At 31.8% G+C, this 14,635-nt stretch overlaps 1 protein-coding gene across 1 annotated transcript; it reads left to right on the top strand.

Moving 5' to 3' along the window:
- Positions 1 to 9,170: 9,170 nt before the first annotated feature.
- LOC105215541 (pre-mRNA-splicing factor 38A) lies at positions 9,171 to 9,963 on the top strand. The gene is made up of 2 exons (XM_011189507.2): positions 9,171 to 9,305; positions 9,374 to 9,963. The coding sequence occupies exons 1-2, from the start codon at positions 9,236 to 9,238 to the stop codon at positions 9,961 to 9,963; spliced, it is 660 nt and encodes a 219-aa protein (XP_011187809.2). The 5' UTR covers positions 9,171 to 9,235.
- Positions 9,964 to 14,635: the final 4,672 nt, after the last annotated feature.

The following is a 14,635-nucleotide window of genomic DNA, read 5'->3' as shown; positions in this document are numbered from 1 at the left end:
CTGCCACACCAACTTCCCATATAATACAAATGTCTGGTTCGTTCACTACATCAAGAGCAATGAAAATATCGGGGTAAAACTTTACACAAATACTGTATTTGAGGCGTGGCATCACTTGTGGAAAAATTGTCGAGTTCGGACTATAACTTTTGAAGGCCCCGAATATCAAATATGAAAAACTCAGTGCCTAAGGGTAATTTTTCACCAAAAATATCGGTAAATCTCTCAGATATTCTAATGTAATTCAGAGCAAATCTTTTTCTTCTATTCTGAGTTTGTCTCTGTACCAAAAATTGTTGAAATCGGGTCATAACTTCTCCTAGCTTCCATATACCTAAAATATGTTGGGATTTATTCCGCATATATCGGTTAATATGTATATGTAAGTAAGTGAGCGAAAAGTCTTGGACATAATGCAGTACCTGGGTGCTGAAAATGAGTAAAATCAGTTCAGGAATTACCTCAGCCCTCATATACAATATATGCTAATTTTCGTTATTCTAGTGGACTTTCGCCGAATGTATTTGACCCATATATTGTGTGTTATCTTAATAAAATTACATGACTAAATAGAGAGAGTACAAAATGTTCGGTTACACCCGAACTGAACGGGGTTATTTACTTCTTTTTTATAAATTTCTAGCAAATATTTTAAAGAAATTTCAAATATTATTGATAGAGTTCAAGAAATTTTAATATTTAAGAAAAAAGTCAATAAGTTGATACCTAATTTTACTTTCATTGAACGCGCTTATGCCATGCAAAAAAACTCACACAACGACAGCTGTTCGATGACAGAAGGTGTTCGCGACACACGACGAATTTATTAAAATTTTCACAATATTTTCCAATAAGTCTGCAAATGCGCAAAGATGCTCTATAAAGAAAAACACACTTTAAGGTAAATCGAGTAGGCGAAAAAGCACAAATATCAATATCAACGCAAATGCAAATACGCGGAGAGAGTAAGGTGCGGAGGATATTTTGTTTACGCCAAAAAACTTACCGGAATTAAGAAAGTTTCCTCAGCTGCTGCACCGAAATTGAAACATGAACTAAATAGCGAGCTTAGCATAGAAATCAATTTTAGTAGAGGGCGAGGCAAACGATGCAAAACACTTTATTTAAATAGGAGCGAAGGAAAGCGGCGCGCAACATCAGGTGTCACCAGGAGAAAAAGTAAATGTTTTAAGCGCATTTTGTCAAAAACAAGGTTTATTTCATTAATTTCAACAGCAGAAAAAAACATTGAAGAAGGTACACAGAAGCGTGAATTTTGTCAATGTAGGCCGGAATAAAAAATCGTAAGGCCAAACAAATCACTCACGCTGAGACAAATGATTGTACCAGCTGAATAGGGAGCCAGCGAACGAGCTAACGCATTTGTTAATAGATAACGTTGAGTTACAATGCTTTGCGGAGTGTTTACATAACACAAAAACATAGACATTTACACATATAAAGCTGTAAGCAGTAGGCCTTTGAAAATATTATTAAATCAAGGTGGAAAAGTTTGTGCGTGCGACAACGAGCGCATTACTCATACGACACGTGCTACGAAAAATAAACAAAAGCTTCAAGTGAAAGTTAATAATGCACACTTACTCACACTTATACGCATAGGTTTGTATACTTTAAGTATTATATGTTTTCATAGTAAATAAAATGAATTCACTTAATAAGTTTGTTTGCTCGTCAAACTTTAATGCATATGAGTGAAAGGATAATTTGTTATTTGTGCAACAAAGATGCGGGTATGACTTAAGTATGTTTGTTGTGCAGCTTCTACTTATTTATTACTTCAACAACTTATTTTATGTCATGCAATAAGTGAGAAATATCACAAGAAGAAAACAGCTTTCATTAATTATTATATTATTTTTGGAATCAAGAAAAAATGTTCTCAAAACGTATATTGCGAAAAACAGTGATAAAATAAAATAAAATAAAATAAAATAAAATAAAATAAAATAATATAAAATAAAAAAAAATAAATTAAAATAAAATAAAATAAAATAAAATAAAAAAATAAAATAAAAAATTTAAAATAAAATAAAATAAAATTTTAAAATAAAATACAATAAAATAAAATAAATTAAAATATGACAAATTAAAATAAAAAAATAAATTAAAATAAAATAAAAAAAGAAAATAAAATAAAATAAAAAATTTAAAATAAAATACAATAAAATAAAATAAAATAAATTAAAATAAAATAATATAAAATAAAAAAATAAATTAAAATAAAATAAAATAAAATAAAATAAAATAAAAAAATAAAATAAAAAATTTAAATAAATTAAAATAATATAAAATAAAAAAAATAAATTAAAATAAGATAAAAAATAAAATAAAATAAAATTAAAATAGAACAAAATAAAATAAAATAAAATTTAATAAAATAAAATTTTAAAATAAAATACAATAAAATAAAATAAATTAATATAAAATAATATAAAGTAAAAAAATAAATTAAAATAAAATAAAATAAAATAAAGTAAAATTAAATTTAAAAAAAAAAAATAAAAAATTTAAAATAAAATACAATAAAATAAAATAAAATAATATAAAATAAAAAAAATAAATTAAAATAAAATGAAAAAGTAAAATAAAATAAAATAAAATACAATAAAATAAAATAAATTAAAATATGATAAAATAAAATAAAAAAAATAAATTAAAATAAAATAAAAAATTTAAAATAAAATACAATAAAATAAAATAAATTAAAATAATATAAAATAAAAAAAATAAATTAAAATAAAATAAAATAAAAAATTTAAAATAAAATACAATAAAATAAAATAAATTGAAATAAAATAAAATAATATAAAATAAAAAAAAATAAATTAAAATACAATAAAATAAAATAAAATAAATTAAAATAAAATAAAATAATATAAAATAAAAAAATAAAATAAAATAAAATAAAATAAAATAATATAAAATAAAATAAATTAAAACAATATAAAATAAAAAAAATAAATTAAAATAAAATAAAATAAAAAATTAAAAAAAAATACAATAAAATAAAATAATATAAAATAAAAAAAAAATAAATTAAAATATAATAAAATAAAATAAATTTAAATTAAATTAAAATAATTAAATTAAATTAAATCAAATTAAATTAAATTAAATTAAAGTAAAGAAACTAAAATAAAATAAAATGTTCCGCTTGGACACCTAAAGATGTCGATCCATTGTAATGCTCCAACCATATATGTATCTACATAGCCAAGCCCTCATATCATAACTTTTATAAGGCAGACATTGACATCTATAACAGAATGTCTAGACAGTTAAGACCATCTCAAAATACATATTTTTACACAAGTTTGTTACTAATAAGTTCAAGTATGTAACTAAGTGAAGCAGCATACTTATATGAATCTCAAAATGAATGTAAATACGCAGCCACTCACAAACCGTATCTACTTAAAGACTTTTGCTATTCATGTATTTATTTATTTAATTTTGTGAATTTAATTTGGCTTAATGGCATCTACACACCTATTAAATATATAGTATTTAAAGCAGTAGATGACAGCACTTTGATTTCCTTTGCTTATTTACACATCGTTGTACTATCTATTACATAATGCACACAGCTTAAGTAAATACATTCAGAGCATAATTTTATAGTGGCATAAGGCAATTCAAGGTCATGTTGCTGATGCATAGATACATACATATATGTACATGCTTCCATTTCTATAAAATTTAGTTAACAATAGAGTTTCTGAAGTCAATTTTTAAAGTGATATTCTAAAGTCTCAAATTAAATACAGATAAAATTTCAAGACGTCAAAAATATAATGAAATCATAGGCAGAAACACGCATGACCGAATTTAAATCAATTTGAGCTTGTTATTTAAAATTTTAAAATAATATGCGTCATCGATTCGTCATATTGCTGCTCGCTGACTTTGAGCGCTGCTCTCTTAACGCAAAATGAAATATAAAGGTAACAACAAGAATATGCGAGTACCTCATTAAAGTTGTTGAACCACTACCAAGATATGCTTTACAGAGTTTGAACAATTTGTACTATCGTGGATTACTGTCAGAATTTTTTATTACAAAAAAAAAAATACATCTAAAAAATAATGACAAGCCAAAACAAGAAAAAACGTTAACTTCGGCTGTACCGGCAGGTAAGTAAAAAACAAGGCCTTGATTCCGATCGTTCAGTTTGTATGGCAGCTATATGCTATAGTGAACCGATCTGAACAATTTTTTCGAAGATTAAATTATTTCTATGAGCAATAACTCACACCAAATTTCGTGAAGATATGTAGTAAAATGCGGAAGTTTTCCATACAAGCCCTTGATTCCGATCGTTCAGTTTGTATGGCAGCTATATGCTATAGTGAACCGATCTGAACAATTTTTTCGAAGATTAAATTATTTCTATGAGCAATAACTCACACCAAATTTCGTGAAGATATGTAGTAAAATGCGGAAGTTTTCCATACAAGCCCTTGATTCCGATCGTTCAGTTTGTATGGCAGCTATATGCTATAGTAAACCCATCTGAACAATTTTTTCGGAGATTAAATTATTTCTATGAACAATAACTCACACCAAATTTCGTGAAGATATGTAGTAAAATGCGAAAGTTTTCCATACAAGCCCTTGATTCCGATCGTTCAGTTTGTATGGCAGCTATATGCTACAGTGAACCCATCTGAACAATTTTTTCGGAGATTAAATTATTTCTATGAACAATAACTCACACCAAATTTCGTGAAGATATGTAGTAAAATGCGAAAGTTTTCCATACAAGCCCTTGATTCCGATCGTTCAGATTGTATGGCAGCTATATGATATAGTGGTCCGATATCGACAGTTCCGACAAAAGAGCAGCGTCTTTAAGAGGAAATAACATCTGCAAAATTTCAAAACGATATCTTAAAAACTGAAGGAATAGTTCGTATATATACTGACAGACAGAAGGACATGGCTAAATCGACTCAGTTCAACATATCATTTATATATGTATATACTTTATAGGGCCTCCGACGCTTCCTTCTGGGTGTTACAAACTTCGTGACAAACTTAATATACCCTGTTTAGGGTATATAAATCGATTTTAATGAATAATGACTTGAGTAAAAATATGATATTTTATAGTAAACATGACCGCTGATAGAAACGAAGGTTCTTAAAGTGTTATTAGGCCAGAATAAGAAAGCCAGTCTTAAGCTTATGACCTGATTTCTACGATTAATAATTCCGTCCTAATTTCTCGAATACCTTGGTGTAAGTAGGATAAAACGGCAGTCACGTCAAAGCTGCCCTCACTCAGCACATAGTATTCTCTGCTGCACACCTAGTACAGCATATCATCAGGTGTTTTTGATGTCATCTCATAGGAGATGAGGGTAATTAATTAAAACAGCTATTTAGCGCATTATGGGAGGAATCGTAACTGGCAGCTGGTGGTAAAACGGTGATAATGGCGAGTGTTTGTAATTGTTTATCGGCGTTAAGAAGGAAATGAAAGTGAAAAGGCGCATAAATAATAAATTGTATCACTATCAAGTAAATATGCTGCAATTAAATTGCTAGATATTAAAGAGAACCGGAGTATAATGAAATAAAATGTATGACAGACAAAACTTGTAAATATAAAAATAAAATGAAAATATTTTACACAACTTTTAAGATAAATGAGCGCTGAAAGTAGTTAAACTTATAAAGTGCTATAGCTAAGCCATAAATAAAGGTGTAAAAGTAAAATCTGGTACAGAGGATCATATTAGAGCTGGGCATAATCGGATGGATCTTTTTTTATGCGAAAGTGGGCGTGGCCGCACCCCCAAATATGTTTTTTGTATATATCTTGCAAACTACGTAAGCTATACAAACCAAACATACTAGTCACATTTCATTTTAGTACCCGATCATGAAAATAGTTGAAATCGGATCATAACCACGCCCACCTCCCATACAAAGGTTGTGGTGAAAATTACTAAAAGTGCGCTAACTCACTAAAGGAAAACATCAGACCAACTAAATTTTACAGAAGAAATTGCATATATGTTGAAAACTGAACTCAGATTAAAAAAAATGGAAAATAGGCGTGGCGTCGCCTATTTATGGATCAAAAATCATATCTCAGAAATTACTTGACTTAATGGATTAATATAAAAATGGGCGGAATCGATTCACAATCACGCCTACTTCTTATATATCATTGAAATCTATAAAGTAAGCACCAGTAAAGATATCGGAACAGAACTTTGCAAAGATAGTACATTTCTAGTGTTACAGCGGTCGTATAAAAATCAATGCCCCAGATACCGAACATGAGGACCTCAGGGCTTGTGACAAATTTTTTTATCGAAAATATCAGTAAATCTTTATACTCTCGCAACAAAAGTTGCTAAGAGAGTATTATAGTTTTGTTTACATAACGATACTTTGTGTCACCAAGAAATAAAAGAGTTAGATATGGGGTTATATATATATATGTGATCAGGATGACGAGTGGAGTTGAAATCCGGATGTCTGTCCGTCCGTCTGTCCGTGCAAGCGATAACTTGAGTAAAAATTGAGATATCTTAATGAAACTTGGAATACATGTTCCTTGAGAACGTGAGAGGGCCCACAAAATGGCGAAAACCAAAAACACATAAAGTGTCATAACTAAGCCATAAATAAAGTTATAACAGTAAAATTTGGAATAAAGGATCGCACTAGGAAGGCGCATATTTGGATGTAATTTTTTTGGGAAGTGGGCGTGGCCCGCCCCAAATCGGTTATTTGTATATATCTCACAAACCAATGAAGCTATATACACCAAACTTTCTGCTGTCGATTCTCTTACGTCGCCCACCACATACCATGAAAATAGTTGAAATCGGATAATAACCACGCCCACCTCCCATACAAAGGTTAGGTTGAAAATTACTAAAAGTTAGTTAACTCTCTAACGAAAAACGTCAGAAACACTAAATTTTACAAAATAAATAGCAGAAGCAAGATGCACTCAGATTTTTTTACAAAATGGAAAATGGGCGTGCCATTACCCACTTATGGGTCAAATACATTCTCAGGAAGTACTCGACAGATTTAAATGGAACTCGGTATATAATATTTTCTTGACACCCTGATGACACGTGTGGAAAATGGATGAAATCGGTTCACAACCACGTCAACTTCCCAACTCAATTTTGAATTCCATCTGATTCCTTCACTTAATAATATATACATAAGGAACCAATGAAGATAGCGAAATAGAACTTTACACGAATACTGTATATGATCTGTGGCATCACTTGTGAAAAAGTTGTGGAAATCGGACTATAACTTTTCAAAGCCCCGGATATCGAATATGTTGAAGTTAGCGCGTAAGTGTAAATTTTAACCGAAAATATGGGTAAATCTCTCAGATAATTTAATGTAATTCAGAAGAAATTGTTTTCTTCTAATAGTGTGTCTCTGTTCCAAAAATTATTAAAATCGGGTCATAACATCTCCTTGCTCCCATATACCTAATTATAGGTTTTTCAAAAATACGATGGGCTTTATTCCGTATATATGTATTGGTTAATATGTAAGATACCTTAGCAAAATTAAGTGAGCGTATAGTCTTGGATATAGTGCTCCTTGCTGATTAAAATGAATGAAGTCGAATTCCTCAGCCCTCATATCTATATATGACAGTTTTCGTTATTCAATTAAACTTTATGCCGAATTTATGGGTAAATTTGTGTGTTATGTAAATACAATTTCTTCTATCAATTGCGAGAGTATAAAATGTTCGGTTACATCCGAACTTAGCTCCTCCTTACTTATTATCGAATATATCTGTAAATCTTTCAGATATTCTAAAGAAATTCAGAGGAGTTGTTTGCCTTAAAATAGTGTGACACTGTGCTGAAAACGGGTTAAATTGGGCAATACTTCTTCAAGTCACCATATACTTCCTAGAACCTTATATACTTTGTCTTATCTTACTAAAATAAAATTAAAAGTTCGGCTACATCCGAACTTAGCCCGTCCTGACTTGTTTCAGATAAGATAATATCTGAAGAAATACAAGGTATCGTTAGGATTTTTAGAAGACTTCCTACAATGTGTAATAAGTATGTAATTTAATGTCCGATTATATTCTCATTTGCTGCGCCAGATACTCGTATCAAGCAATAGGTATTTAAACAAAAATGTCTAAAACTGTCAAGGATCATTCACATAGTATCTGTTGTTGATACTAGCGCTCTTAAATATTTCTTTTGGACCCTACGTTTGGCGGAAGAACCCGAATCAGCCACAATGTACCGGCATGTCAAGTGAAAAGTTTGGTTGGTCTTCCATGACCAGACCATATTTCTCGATGCCAAATATATGTATGTAATAATACTGTTACTTTAGCAACATTTTATAAAAACTAAAAAACAATAAATATCTCGTCAATATTCGACTGATTATGCTAAAATTACTTTCAGTCAGGCTTAATAACTATAGATTTTTGCGCCAAACCTATGCATATGGGTTCACCCTCTTTGTAATTTCGTTTAAAGCTTCTAATATGAAAGTTTTATTCAAAATAAAACGCAGTCTCTAAGCAGGTGGTCAAACTATAGCAAATTGTTCCCGTTAGCAAAAGACGACTTAAGATTTACTAAAATATTGCCGTAGATATGTATATGTATGTAGTAGCAGTTTGTGCGAATATTTTTTAAGATTCTTTTGCCATGGCTGTAGTGGTTAAATTTTGACGAAATTTGCAAACTAATTTCAATAATCTCCAACAGCAACAAAAACCAGCAAAGCGAATGCCGTATATAAAGCATAAATGTTGAAATTCTCCAATGGTATGCATGAATACATACTGAAGTTCTGCGGTCAACAACACCGAACATATTTTTTTTTATTGAGGAGTTATAAATATTTATGTGGTTTAACTAATTCTTGTTTTTGCAAATTTCCACATCTTCTTTGCAAATTTTCGCGAATAAGAAACAACTTGCATAAATTAAGAAATTGATTCAATCATTTTATGCATGCATGTTTGTAAATATAAAGCGCGCTATTTTACTTTTTCTTTGCTACGGAGAAATTATAATTAGAAAACTACACAATTTTAGCTTTTTTTGCGAATTTTTTTTTTTTTTAATTAATTTTTGCAAAAGCGCATATAAAACCCACAGACAGCAGAGTAACTTCACAGTTCACTTTAGTATTTCAAGTGTTCGAGGTGAATAACGGCATCTCGAAAACGAGATGAGGATAGCAAAGTTACATTTACTACCAGCCTTGCTGCTAATCGCAACTGTGAAACTGGATATAGTTGGTTAGTAAAAAAAGTTTAACACAAGTTTAAACAGTTAGAGTGTGACCATTTATCCATTATATTTACAGCTACTGAAAAATGGAGCCCAATTCAAATGCTGCAAGCCAGCACTACACCATGTCCGCCCATAGTAACCTATACCGAAATAGTTGTTAAAGATCCAACACCAGCACCAAGTACAGGTTCAACAGGACCAGGTGATGACGGCCTAGGTGATACTGACTATGACCCTGACTATACTGGCCCTGCTGGAGATTATACACTTCGATCAATTGAGCCGGATTATGATTCACTACCAGTGAATTCAATTGGCCGTAATGCCGAGCTTAACACAATAAACGGTACTGATTCTGCGCGAAAACAGCAAACAATCGTCATACGACAAGGTTCACCAGCACGACGAGGTTCACAGCGTCGGCGACGTCGTCCAAATCGCAGACGACCATCAGCTGAAAAGCGCAGACGTCGAAATCGCCATAACTCGAAAGATCGCCGTAGGCGTCGCCGCAGAGGACAACGCAAAGGACAACGTAAAGGGTCACGTCAAGAGCTACGTCAAGAGCCACGTCAAGCATCCCCTAGAGTGTTTTTACGCAGACATTATACAAATAGACGAAAACTTGGTGAAAGCACTGCAAAAAACGAACAGCCTCAGTAAAAAGTGAAAAAGTTTAATAAAATTTTCTACTCGTATTAATACGAAAATATGTGCAATTTCTTATTTCTCGAAGGGAGCAACAAACATGATTGCATACAAGTATTTTTAAAATATCAGGGTCCTCGGTGATAGATACATATGGCTTGGTATATATGGATATACTTACTGAATGTTCTAAGGAACTATTGTAGTTGTTAGTTAAATTTATTTATCGGTTACATGAATTTCCATTTGTCAAATATGTCAAATAGGTCATCAAACTATTATACAATTTGAAATTCTTGGCTCTCATTGTTTAAAAGGTGTCACCCTAAGTATATGATGGAATATGGGTCATCAAAAATTTTCTATCCTTCCACCTTTTGAATGAAATCAAGACGAACATATATATATATATATATATATATATATATATCAGGAAAGAAACCCCACTAAGCATCGATTTTAATGCAATAAAGGCAAAAAGCTTACCAACAATTGTTACACAGATACAATTGGTATAGTTTCTATATAGTATGCTATGGAATAATTTTACTGTAAATTTTCAACAATCCGAACAAAGTCATTATTGAGAATTGAAAAAAGACCATTGAAATAAAGAAATAGTTACGATCAAAACATTTGAATTCGTTCTTATTTGTCTTCTGCATACTATAAATGGCAGCAACGACCTATAGACCCCCGACAGATGGAACTACATAACGGCTTTATAGCCCACAAAGCGCGTCTACTCATTAAAAATAGTTGGGAGAATTTTTTCTATAGCTACAAAAACCAACAAAAACAACAATAATCTCCATGAAATACGCAGATAAGGTGGGAACTGTGAGACCATCAGTTGCTTTAATCGGGGACTTTTGAAAAGGTTTGCAAAAAATTAACGAAATTTTTACATTCAAGAATTGAGTCTAATTTGTCGTACAAAGGGTATTATACGATTTTTTTGCAAATGCAAATAATTTAAAACAAGTAAGGAAAGGCTAAGGGTGCAACCGAACATTTCATACTCTCGCAATTTATTGCTAAATTTTTATTAACCCTAGACGGTCATCCTTCGTCAAAATGACTACGAACTATTTTATTTTCACTGTAAATATGTTTTTAATTGTTCGTGTTTTAAGTTAAAAGAATATAAGTTTTCCTTTTTATTTTTGACTTGTATTTATTAATAATGAAATAAATAAAGAAAAAAAAATAAAACTCGTTCATTATTTCGACTCATGGATTTGAAATAAGTCGTCGTCATATTGACGAAGGATGACGTTAATGTACAAAAAAAAGGATGACCGTTCAGGGTTAAGAAAACACACAATTTGACCCATATATTCGGCATAAATATATTTCATATATTAACCGATTTATAAGCTATTAAGCTCATCGTATTTTTGAAAATCCTATAATTAGGTATTCTCATATATTCATATATAAAGGAAGTTATGACCGGATTTTAACCTTTTCTGGGACAGAGACATACTATTAGAATAAAAACATTTCCTCTGAATTGAATTAAGATACCTGAAAGATTTACCGAAATTGTCGGTGAAAAGCTACCATGGGGCAGTGAGTTCTTCATATTCGATATCCGGGGCGGGCATTGAAAAGTTATAGTCCGATTTCGACAAATTTTTCACAAGTCATGCCACAGATCATATACAGTATTTATGCAAAGTTTCTTTATTTCTTAATTTTTATTCAAGTTACAGCTTGCACAAACGGACGGACGGACGGACGGACAGACAGACATTCGGATTTGAACTCCACTCTTCACCCTGATCACTTTGGTATATATGACTCTATATCTAACTCGTTTAGTTTTATGACTTACAAACAACAGTTATGTGAACAGAACTATAACACTCTCTTTAGCAACTTTGTTGCGAGAGTATAAAAACAACAAAAATAACATTATTTGTATAACAACAAAGAATTATGCAAAATATGCTTCTAGCAAATTATAAATATTTGCTAATAAACTCTATCATTAAATTGGCCATAGCTAAAGCGGTAAACTGCTTAATAAATGCAAATATCTGCGGCTAATATGTATAAGAAACGTGTCTCGCATTAAGTATTTTACCGTTAGGTTGACCTAATTTTGCAAACTTCGATTTTACATACAGCGAGGAGAGAACAAAGTAAGCGAACAGGTTTCAAGTTGTTTCTGTTGCTCTTTCTTTGACGAGAGTTAGTCGCTATGTTGTGCTATTGTTTTCTGAATAACAACAACAACAATGTTGCTAAATGGCTAACAGCATATATTAGCTGCCTGCGTAGTGGTTATTATTATGCTTACGACAGATAATGTAAGAGAATGTTCTTTGTCACTAGTAATGTTAAAAAACAAATCTTTCATTCATAATTTTTGTTTTATATCAGTAATTATCAGTAATCACCAGATATATCGGGTGATTCAAAAATATTCCCTCTGAATTTCTTCAAAATATCTGAGGTCCTCATATTCGATATATGGGGCCTTAAAAACCTATGGCCCAATTTGGTGATTTTTAGAAGGGCGATGCCACACATAAATGTAGTATAAGTGCAAAGTTCTGTTCCGATATCTTCACTAGTGCTTACTTTATATACTGTAAAGTAAACAATTCAGATCGACTACAAAGCTCTTGTATATGGGAAGAAGACGTGGTAGTGAACCGATTTGAACTATTTTCATAACATATCATAGGGAGAAGAAAATATTATGAACCGAAATACGTTGAAATTGGTCGAGTAGTTTCGAGTATATGGTTTTTAAACCATAAGTGGGCGGAACCACGCCCATTTAAATTTTTTTTTTTTATACCATTTTGAGTGCAGCTCTGCTGTACCTTCTTTTAAATAAAATTTAAGGTTTCTGTTGGTTTTCCTTACTGAATTAAAGCATTTTTACTAGTTTTTAACGTAATCTTTGTATGGAAAGTGGGAGTGGTTATAATCCGATTTCTTCCATTTTTGGATGTTATAAGGAAATGGAAAGCTTGCACGGACGGACAGACAGACATCCAGATTTGAACTTCACTCGTCACCCTGATCTCTTTGGTATATATAACCTTATTTCAAACTCGTTTAGTTTTAGGACTTAGGGCAAACAACCGTTATGTGGACAAAACTATTATACTCTCTTTAGCACCTTTGTTGCGAGAGTATAAAAATAGTTGTGAAAGAATGTTCTTTCGAATGATCATAAACATTCCTCATTAAATTTGAATTTTCTGTGTTTTTTTTTCATTAAAAAAGTAGGGAACCTCGAAATAGAACATTCTTTATAAACTATGTATGTATATATGAGATAAAGTCAATAGAAGATCGGAGATTTATTCTATACTAGTCTTTATGCTAAGCAGGTTTCACAATTCAAACAAAAATAAAAACACTTATAATTTGTACAAAGACATAATGACTCCTCAGTAAGACTACATTACTACTAATCGCAAAGGAATCAATAAATTGGAATTTTCAATTTTTTTTGTTGTATTTTTTACTAAACTATTTGGCGTTTCGATTCGAATTATAGGACTTTGAAAAATTAATTAGATTTTCTCTCACTCTCTCTCTCTCTCTCTCTCTCTGTCTGACCGCAAGCTGGGCAAATTCAACAATTTTCCAAAGCCACAATAGCAATAACTGTAACAAAGGAAAGCAATTAACATTACCAGGAAAACTTCGAATACAAACCGCACATTTGCTTGAACTCAAATGGGTCAAACTTTTAATTATAAGCAGAAAGCTACTACTGCTTTGGTCATCCAACTCAAGCGCCAGCTATATGCGAGTGCAAGGAGTTGCCGAATGGGGAAGGAAGTGTGATGGCAATAGATGTGGCATATGCGTAACGGGAAAATTTACAAGATGAACCAAACCAAAGCACGACTTTGTACTTTCCAAAGGCCAACTAAACTTTATTGGTGTTTAGTATTTCTCGAGACAGAGAGAGAGGGAGACAGTGAGATATTAACAACAAAAGCAAAAACAACAATATATGGAATTTAACGATGCGTAAGGCGGCCGGAAGCATGTTGCAACAAGCATGCAAGCCAAAGCAGAAGCAAAAGCAGAGCTTTTGATGTGGCAGCAGCAGCAAGTATTTAGACTTATTTGCCAGTGGCGACGCAACAACAACCAATTAAGTGCGCATTGTAATGCTTACCACTTACGAAACGCCACACTCGCCATGCTTTAGTGAGCGCTATCACACTTATAATACAACAAGCGCCGCGCCGTCGCCATGTTGCCAACGCTGGTTGCAGTTTAAAGTTTTGTCGGCAAAAGCAGCAAAAGTTTCGACTTGACGTTGACGCACACGCACACCAACACTAATTTGGCGGCAACACCAACAGCAACATTGTTGCCAACATTTAAGCCAGCTAAATGCAACCGTAAAACAACAACAGCAAAAAGCAACAACAAAATGTTAAATGTATAATAATGAATGCAACAATACGAACAACAACAACAACAAAAAATGCGAAAACAAATGTTTATTGTGGCTCTCTGGCGCTTGAGTGGGCTTATTGCCGCATTAGCGCACTAAACGCGTGCATATTTACAGGCGCAGAAGCGACGCGTCCTCCGGTTGTGTTGCCTTCAGTCGTATGTTTACTTTTAATTTAGTTGCCACTGCATTTCGCTTAATCCTTTGCTGCTTGTGATCTTCATTTAATCTGCTTATTTTTGT

This window comes from Zeugodacus cucurbitae, chromosome 5 (genome assembly GCF_028554725.1).
Source record: "Zeugodacus cucurbitae isolate PBARC_wt_2022May chromosome 5, idZeuCucr1.2, whole genome shotgun sequence".
In the NCBI taxonomy this organism is placed as follows: domain Eukaryota; kingdom Metazoa; phylum Arthropoda; class Insecta; order Diptera; family Tephritidae; genus Zeugodacus; species Zeugodacus cucurbitae.
Note: the sequence above shows the minus strand (reverse complement) of the source record. Positions and strands in the feature narration are given on the sequence as shown.

Excerpts from the sequence above, each read along its gene's own strand:
- LOC105215541 (XM_011189507.2), top strand. The coding sequence starts at position 9,236 with ATGAGGATAGCAAAGTTACATTTACTACCAGCCTTGCTGCTAATCGCA. Across the intron at positions 9,306-9,373 it reads TGTGAAACTGGATATAGTTG|CTACTGAAAAATGGAGCCCA; the intron begins GTTAGTAAAAAA and ends TTATATTTACAG.